Below are 10,169 nucleotides of genomic sequence, written 5' to 3' on the forward strand. Positions count from 1 at the left end.
ATTCACTTGTAGGCAATAGAGATCAAGTAAAAAGTATTATATTAATGAAAAGTTCCGAAACGTAGAAAAAAGTCTAAAAGTTAAAAAAGAAAACCTTAAGAAAAAGTACTAGATAGAAAAAAAAGGTTATGAAAATCATTTTGAGTAAATAATCTTACTTAAAGCTTTAATGTGTAAGTTGTTTGTGCATGTCAGTCGAGTTGTTTAAGTTATTAACATTTTTCAGAAGGTTTTTTTAACTTATTTCTAATGAGTGGTTATTGGGAAGTGGATAGAGGTGCATTTAAAACTTTTTCACATTCAAAATCAATTATGAACGAAGAGATGACATTCATACAAAACAAAATGGTTCGAAATTGCTCAGTTAAAAACGATGAGTTAACAAAAGAACAAAACAAATTTACACCTGTAGATAAAAAAGTCGAGCTTTACGCGACTAAAAAGACAACAAGTTTTGAAAAGGTAAACGACAATTCAAACAATAGTACCGAAGAAGTAAGTAATGACAGTTCATCTGACATCAAGGAAGCTGTCAGCAACGTTTTGAAGGGTTACGATTGGACATTGGTTGCCATGCCAACCAAGTTGAACGGAGGTCAAAAGGTCAAACCTCATGTCAAACGACCAATGAATGCCTTCATGGTTTGGGCTCAGGTAAGAGGAAATAAAACATTACTATATATTTGTCTCATATTTATACAAAACTAAAATAATATTTAAAAATAAGTTGTTGTAAAACTATATAAAGTTGACTATATAAAGGTTGACTATATAAAGGTTCACTATGTTAAACTGTCTAACAGAATAAATAACATTAAATTATGATAGATGCTTAGTACTGTTTTTTAATATTTGAATGAACCTTGACTAATGATTAACTTTGTTGGTTTTTAACTCATTAACTCAGGTTATGTGTACCATATCTAAACTAATAACATTAAATTATGTTATAGAATACAACTATATTAAAATCTATAAAGTTGTTTTTCTAACTAGATTCTTTTTTTCTTAGGCAGCTCGTAGAAAACTAGCAGATCAATACCCTCATTTGCATAATGCTGAGCTTAGCAAAACACTAGGAAAATTGTGGAGGTGATTTTTTATAAAGATAGAAACTTTTCATTAAACTATAGAAAACTTAAATTGTTAAATGAGTACAAAAAACTAGTTATACACGTAAAACAAAAAGTATTTTAATTTGGTAAAAGCTTTATTATTGAAAAACTAGATAATAACATTAAAACGAACAGTTAAACTAAATTTAATTTTACTAACGGTATTATACATAACAATTTAAACATGAAATACCGATTGAATTATTTAGTTAACCCTAAACTACCAAGTAAACTAAGTTTAAATTTTGAATGAAACATAAAATATTTTTTCTTTTCTAAGCACTTCTTTTTTTCAATACAGAACTTTTTCGTAAGAGATTTTCCGATAATTTAGTTTTAAAAAAGCTTATAGAATTTAACTAAGTGTTTAAAAATTATAAAATATGTTGTTTCTTAAAATGTTATACTTACTCGTAATAATGAAAAGTATAAATCGAATCGAATAAAGGAGAAATATTATTACTGAATTACTAAGCAAACGTCTTTTTTTTGTTTTTATGAAAAACTTAATTTGAAGCTTAACACATTTTGCAATGCTACAACAAAAAAAAAGTCGAAAAATTTCTTATTTTACAATTTACAAGTATAGTTTAATTAGAACAGTTTTTTTTTATTATATCGTGAAAAGTAAAATTGTGATTTATATTTTTAAAATGATATTTTTGTAAAGAAATCGCCTTAAGTATAATTCAACTAAATTAAGTGTATAAAAAAGATTTAAATAAGATTAAAGATATAAATCTGTATAATAGTGGAAAAAGTGTTAAAAAAAAATGTTCTTAAAATAATTTATAATTAATTAGGAAGTTAACAATATTTATCATATCTATTATGAAAAGATCATAAGTAAATATACTTAACTTATCTTAGTTACTCATAATAACAATAAAATTAAAAGTTGTAATAAATTAAAATAAAAAGACTTTTATAGTACGTTTAAAAATTTTTAGACTATAAAAATCTAGATGACAAAGTGAATAATTAAAAATTAAGATATTAAACTGTTTTTATTTTTGTATTATAGACTGCTAAGTGATGCTGACAAGAAGCCTTTTGTCGACGAAGCAGAACGACTGAGAATAAAGCACAAAAAAGATTATCCCGACTACAAATATCAGCCCAGAAGACGAAACACATCAAAACAGAACAGCGAAGAAGGAGATGAGAAAATAAAAATCTCTCCAAAAAGCAAACCGTCAAAAAATATTTCTGAAAACATTCAAGATGTTGAAAAATCAAATTGTGCTTATAAAAATCAATACTGTGGCAATGAGACTATGATTGCTTCAGCTAAAGATACTTTTGGTGATAAAAGCTTTCAAAGTTTTTCAGAAGCTAACGTATCGCATCCAAATGATTGTAACGACGAATCTTTTACGGGTTGTAACACATACTCGGTAAACGAAAGTATTGATTTAGGTAATTACCCAAATCCGAAACATTTTGCTAGTCACATGTCAAACAGCAGCTCTCAAAATCCTTCTTTTAGTCCGCAAACAAGCCTTCAAAGTCAATACTATCCGGTAAACAAAGAAATCCTTGTCAAAACTGAAAAGCTAAAAAAACAATTTAATAAAATTACGGGTCTAGAAGCTGATTGTTCGTCTAAAAGCGACCTTCCAACACACAATTTTGGATACCATCAGTTCAGTAACAATAACGATAGTCCTATAATACGCAATGAGGCAAGGGAAAGTCCATCGGGAAATTCCGGAGTTTCTGAAATTTCTCGATCTTGTTCAATTTCGAACTTGTCTTCAGAAAATTATAACACTTATGACTCTCCCCAAACAGACCCCAGGTATTCCCCGTTGTCATACCAACAAAACAGGTACCACCCTTACGTTTGTCCTCCTCAAACATCGCCTCAAGCGACAAATTTCCCGTTTTCAGCTCAAAACAATTCTCAAGAAGCTTATAGTTCTCAAGCTAATTTGCAAAACAGTTTCGGTTACAACCAACAAGGTCAATGGTAAATGAAAATTGGTCAATGATAAACGTAAGAAGAGTAAAAAATGTAAGCTTTTATGCCCGTAAGAAAGAGTAAGAAAGCTAATCAGGGGTCAATACCGATTTTTGAGTAACACAATTGAATTCATTTGGAGAAAAAATTGTATGTTCTGCAACTTTGTACAACTGACAAGAATGTTAGAAACTTCAATTACTGATTCTTATTAATAAATTTATTTTAAATTGCTTATGTTTTTAAATTGTACTACGTTTTTTTTTGTGCCTGAAAGCTATAACCAAAATTATTTCATTTTAGTTTAAACAAAGTTCCAAATGATATTAAGATGTTTATTTTTTATAGATTTTTTAAACTTTGCTAATTTGTTTATTATGTTGCAATATTTACAAGGTTTTTAAAATTCTAAATGTGCTTTAGAATAATATTTAAAATGTTTTACCTCAAAAAAAGCGTGCAAATTTCTTTGTAGGTTTTCAATTAAGTATTAAGTAGTTTTCTTATTTACCTTTGTTTTTATATTAAAAAATTTTCTACATGCTTTTTCTATATTTTTTAAAATTGCTATTGTGGTTAACTTTTTTATATACTTAATTCCTTTTAATAATAAAAGTTAATAGACATAACTTACAAACATAAAATAATTTAAAAACGTTGTACTTTTTTTAACACATGTTTATTGAAAACAAAATTTATGCATAACTACTTTTTTTGTTTAAAACTTTACAACTTCTCAAAAACTGAAGTTTTTAGTGTTTGCTAGTTTAAGGTAACCATCGTACGAGTGAATATTTTATAAAGACTTACAACCTTGTATTTAATGAATACATATATCCTCTAACATACAGTTGTCCAAGTACCTTAAGATTATTTTTGTTTGTTATGATTATTATAAAATTAAGATGCAAAGGATGTATTAAAAAACAAAACATTTTGTTTAAAATATTTAATTTTGCCACAATTTAAGTTCTTACAAAAATTAAATAGTTAAGTTTAGTTCTTTGTTTGTTATTTTTGTTAATATTTATCGCTTAACAGTATGAAAATTTGAAACATTTTTTGTGTCAAACAAATTTATTTTTTTCATGATTAATTCATGATGGTAGGTTGTTATGAGTCATTCCTTAAAATAGTTGATAACTTAATGAAAATTGTATAGTTTTTTTTCTGCTTGTAAAGTATGAGATTATTACTTTATTTTTTTACTTTTTTTTCTTTCAAAAACAAAAATTTAAGAATTGTTTGTAGCTAAAAAGACTAAGAGCTAAAAAATGATACATTTTTTTAGCATAATAAAGGTTTTATATTATTTTTTTATTTTCTAATCGTTGATACTTTGTTTTAAATATCAATTTTTTTGTATTTTACTGCGAAAAAAAAACCTTGCTTAAGTAAATTTCATTATTAACGTTGGTGAATAATAATAAACGCCATAGAACAGCCTAACAATTTTTATACAAATTTAAAGTGGTTTAATTTGATGTTATGCTATAATAAGAGTTCTTTACATATTTAGAATTTTTTTTATAAACAAGAGCTATAAGTAAACCAAAATACTGTAATTAGTAACGTTTTAACTGTAAAACATGTGATAAATTTAAGGTTTTATATGTTCTTATTAAGTAAAAAATAAAAAACTATATAAGCAGATGTGTAGTTTAATAAACTAATATTTTACTTTTACTTATACATGTTTAAACATATATGTATTAATTTATTCAATTTTTTTATGATTCTAGTAACATCATAAATAACAAATCCTTACATTCAATTATACGTAGTTGATTAGTTTTAAATTTTTATATAAATTATTAAAACTAACTAAACATCTTTTTAATATTTCATTTTTTATGTTTAAATGGTAAACTACAAAAGTTTATTTCATACGGATTATATTTATTAAACTTCTAAAACTTATGCACCTTTAAAAAATATCAAAGTATTTTTATACTTTGCTACAATTTAAAATATGTTTCAAACTACTTGTAAAGGTTTAAAATTAAGATAAAAACTCGACATATTTTCTATTAAACAGATTCGTTTACCATATTTTATAAACAATTTAATTATAACACAAACAAGTTTTAAAACTATGTTAAATTCATAAGTAACAAAACAAAAATTGTTTAATGACAAGTAATGATTTTCAAAAGTTATATGTACAGTTGCTGCTTAAAGTCTGAAATCTGTAAGGTTTATTTTAATTCACTTGATTTATTTAACTCTTTAATAAAGTTTTACTTATATCTAACTTTAAAAACAATATGTTAGAGATTCGAAAAAAAAAATTATTTGAAAATAATCTAACGATTTTTTATAAATTTCTAACACGTTTTAGTTTACAATACTATTAATCAGATAGGTTTATTGTTGCTTAACGTTTAATAGCAAAGTAACTGTTAATAAAAGATGTTAGATCATAGTAACTATATATATTTATCTACATAAATTATAATTTTACAAGTTATAAGTAATTATGTAGTATTATGAGGTTTATCATGTAACATTGAACTTTGCATTAATGTTATCACTAAACTTATCAATTACTGGTAGCTGTTATTAAAAGCTTTTAATGACAACTTATTTTTTATTGTCGTTAAGCGACCAGTAGAAATATTTTATTTGGTCGATTTTAGAGCGATTGAAAGATATTTGCACTATATATTAACGTTTTGGTAAAACTAAAGTTTTAAAATTTACTTTGTAATGGCTTAAGAATGTTTGTTTTGAGTAGAGAAACCTGCTTTCGGGAAACCTATTAACGATTACCTTTAAGTAAACGTTTAAGTTTTTTATTGACAAACGACTATTTTAGTGTTGTTTTAAGGTGCTTAGGAAGTATTGTATGAATAATTATTTGAGTTTTTTTGTTTTTGATGTAAACTAAAACTTAAATCTTGTTGTCATTATAAGAATATCACATATGAAGAGATACGAATAAAGTATATTTACATAGTTATTTTATACTTTTATATCCCTGAAAATTTTAACTATGTACTGAAAAAACAAATATTTTTTGGTGTAAAAAGTTGCAAAGTAGACAAATTTGTCGTTAAAGTTCAAGTTTGCCACCATATATTAAGTGATATGAACAAAATTAAATTATCAAATAATTTTATTGATATTTTAAAACCATCAAAATGTATAAAATCAAAATATGCGGTTCAAATTGTATAAACTATATCTTAAAGCAGGTGCAATCATTATGTCAAATCTTAAGTGAACGAGATTGATATTTTTATATTGGCTTTTTTGTGTTTTGAATACAACCAAAGCTACATTATTTTACAAAGTGTTATAAAAATTTGTACAAAGGGATGTATAGAAATTACTACTTTAAAATGCAGCTGTAATGTCATGTGACTTTTTATAACCAAGTTTAATCTTTGTTTAATAATCACCTACTAACTGATCATTTTAAGTAAAAAATTTATTATATTGTAATAGCTTATACAAATTAAACAATAATGCCAAAACACACACTAGTTTTAGTTAAAATATAAAGTTTTTATTAATAAAAAAAAAACTGTACTGTTCTTATAAGTTTTGGAATTGTTTAGCGTATTTTGGTATAATTATTTACTACTTTTTATAATTTGTTTTACGTGTTTTGGTTACATAAGTAATTATCTCCGATATATTTTGTTAACACCTGGTTTTATCTAAAATAAATTTAGTGATTTCTGATATCGTAAGCATAATTACATCCCAAACTGTATCAATTATATGTAGCTGATAAAATGAAAAAACAGTCAAGAATTTAATTTATTTTTTAAATTGTCTTATATTAGCCAAAGGTTAGGGAGAAAATTATACGCCTTGAATAGATAAAACTGAAAATTATTTCATAACTTATTTTATTTTTCAAAAATTCAATTTCAGTTAACTCATAATGTTTTAAGCTTTAGTGATGAGCTTTCTACAATAGTTGTACCCGGCATTAAACTTTATATTTTTTTAAATCATCTAATTTAAATATTAAAAAGATACTTTTTAGGTTTTTTTTGTCTAAAATTGAACTACAATAAATAATACTGGTTATTATGCTTGTATTTTTACAAACCTGTAATGTACATACTATTTATTTTTTTAGCTTACTAATGTTAATTTTGATATTATTTTTTGAATTTTTCAATGATTTTTATTTTATGACTAACTTTTATCATTTCATCAGAATTAGTGTCTTATTTTAGCTCAATTATTTTTAAAAGGTAAAGAAAATTTTAAAATTAAAAAAAAATATTTGAAAAATAAAACATATAATAATTAACCTTAGTAATAACTTACTGATCTTATACCTACTTCGTCAACTTAGGTCTTAAAATTCTACTTAAAGCAAGAAATTTGATTATATTAAAATGTTTTCTTAAAAAGAAAACATAAGGTAGATTTTTTAATGTTGAAATACTAATCACTTGCTTTCAGCTTGATTGATTATAAAAGGAAACATGTTTGAATTTAATAAGCGTAATTGAATGCAAAAAAATAATTCATTGTTTAGTTCAAATAATTTATTCTAGGCCAAAAAATTTTTTTTTTTATACAAATAGCGTGAAAATGTGTCCTTCTATTATTCGTAATTGAAATATTTTGTTACGAAGCTAAACGAACAAAAAGACGTTATTAAAGTCATTAAACTAAACTTTAATATTAACCTTATTCCATCGAATGTAATTATCTTTTGATTACGTTCGAAATTTAATTATCGAACGAAATATCTTTCAGTTACGTTTTGAATTTATTTTATATTTAATTTTTGACATAATTTATAAACGTTGAATTCAATTAGGGAAGTCGTTTAAATTTAAATAAAATTGTTAACGTCCAAAACCATTTCCTTTCACCTATATAGATTAAAAATACTTTTTTACTGTTTCTGTTTGTAAATTAATGTATTTTTGACAATATTTAATTGAACTTAATAAAAAAATTTAAATGTTTTTAGCTTTGTTTTAAAGCGTTTCAGCCACTAAATTATGAAGTTAAAAGCTTCTAAACGAACAATAAAGTTTAATAGGATTAACCAGCTTGTGTATATACAGCATCAACAGATAACGCTATGTCATAATGATTTATCGTCTCTAGAGTAAGATTAAACTTTACTTTACAACTTAATTTATCTTATTTAACTACAGTTTGTTTTAGTTAACACACGTAACATGATTAGATTACACACCTTATAAAGGACAAAAAAATGACATCCTAAATCATTATATAATATTTATAGAAATTATTGTCGTATTTTATGAAGATAAGGAATTAAAAGTGATATCTTACGGTTACAAAAAAAAATACAGTATGAAAAATTCTCTAAAGCTAGATAATAGAGTTTAGTTTGTAAAAGAAAAATTAAAAAGTATTAAATTTTAATCAAATTTCATTTGTCTTCAAATCTAACAATGACTTTAAATTTATACTTTGATATTATATTTTAATATTACTTATGCATCATTACAGTTGAACAGTCTCGCTAACTTTTTAAGTGCTCGTAGCTTAAATTAAAGGTCCTTCAAAACTGTTTCTAAAATTTAAGGATACACTCCTAATAACTACACAAAATTTAATAACACAAAATAAAATTTCACCAAATTGGTTACAGAAAAATTAAAGACGATTCATTCATTTTTTATAACATCACAACAACAAAACTAGCATATATATATATATATATATATTTATTTATTTAATTATATAAAAACTATAATTCAAACAGCTGTTTCACACATTGAAATGTAAAATTTCATGTGATCTTCAGTGAGTTGTAGTTTATTATAATAGTAAACAGAAATTTCGATTTTAGAATTTTTTATAGTAATTATGACGTAGTAATGGTACAGTTTATTGTACGATTAGTTGAATTTGAAATACGCTGTAAATGTTATTCTATGCTTTTTAGGAAAGTTTAAAAAGGTTATTTTGGAAAAAATGTTTTAAGCTATTAGAAAAATTTTTTAGGCTGTTGGGAAAAATGTTATAAAATGCTATAAAATACTAGCGTATTTCAAATTCAACTAATCGTACAATAAACTGTACCATTACTACGTCATAATTACTATAAAAAATTCTAAAATCGAAATTTCTGTTTACTATTATAATAAACTACAACTCACTGAAGATCACATGAAATTTTACATTTCAATGTGTGAAACAGCTGTTTGAATTATAGTTTTTATATAATTAAATAAATAAATATTAAGCTCCAATTTGATTTGTCGAGCACTATCGATCAGAACTTTGTATAAAACCTTTAATATATATATATATATATATGTTGATTTTATTTATATACTATTTTTTCTCAAATACTTACTTTGCACTAACTCTTATGTTTTTAAATGTAAAGTTTTTATAAAAACTATAAAATTTCTATTTAAGATTTAACTTTAATTAAAACTTGAAAAGTTTGTTTATACATAAAGCTAATTACTCTAAAAACTTAGGGTAATTAAAACTAACAAAAAAATTGAATAAAAACTACTGACAGTACAACGAAGTAGTTATTTCAGTAAAAGTTTGTGGACAAAAAATAATTTTTAAAAAGGAGGAAAGAGTATTTCAATTTTTATTCTGTTTTTTAAACTATAAAAACTAACTAACTTAAAAAGTTTTTTTTTTAACAATAACTATGTCGTTTGCTACGTTTTGTTTACATTTCAAACAAGTATTGATCTTTGAAAAAGTTCAACTTTGTTTGATGTTAAAACTTTACCAGTGCTAGTACATCTTAATACCTTAAAAATAAGTTGAAAAAGACAAGTAAATGAAACATGTTTTATACGAAAAACTACAGCTACTATAGGTAGTTTGATTTATCAGTTTTTCAGATATTTTATACTTTGCATTTAACAATTTTAAATTTCAACTTTCCAGAGATTGCAAGTTAGTTTGAAATTTGGTGAGCTAGATAATTTATCATAATCAACGTTTAAAGCTTTAGTTATAGAATGTTTTAGAAGTTCAAACTATACTTTGCTAGATATGCTTGTCTCAACGGAACAATCGTTTTAAAGTAACTTTTTCATCTAAAAAAAATAGCTTACATAAAAAAAGAAACTTTAAATTTTTAGGTAAAAGCCTACTTATATACA

The 10,169-nt window shown here is 24.1% G+C and overlaps 1 protein-coding gene across 1 annotated transcript; it reads left to right on the forward strand.

The window, feature by feature from the left end:
- Positions 1-307: 307 nt before the first annotated feature.
- On the forward strand, positions 308-3,167 carry LOC145831774 (uncharacterized). Its single transcript, XM_082939108.1, has 3 exons — positions 308-654; positions 1,013-1,092; positions 2,140-3,167. The coding sequence occupies exons 1-3, from the start codon at positions 313-315 to the stop codon at positions 3,089-3,091; spliced, it is 1,374 nt and encodes a 457-aa protein (XP_082795234.1). The 5' UTR covers positions 308-312; the 3' UTR covers positions 3,092-3,167.
- Positions 3,168-10,169: the final 7,002 nt, after the last annotated feature.

The sequence above is a fragment of the Thalia democratica genome, chromosome 3 (assembly GCF_965202585.1).
Source record: "Thalia democratica chromosome 3, ktThaDemo2.hap1.1, whole genome shotgun sequence".
NCBI classification, from domain to species: domain Eukaryota; kingdom Metazoa; phylum Chordata; class Thaliacea; order Salpida; family Salpidae; genus Thalia; species Thalia democratica.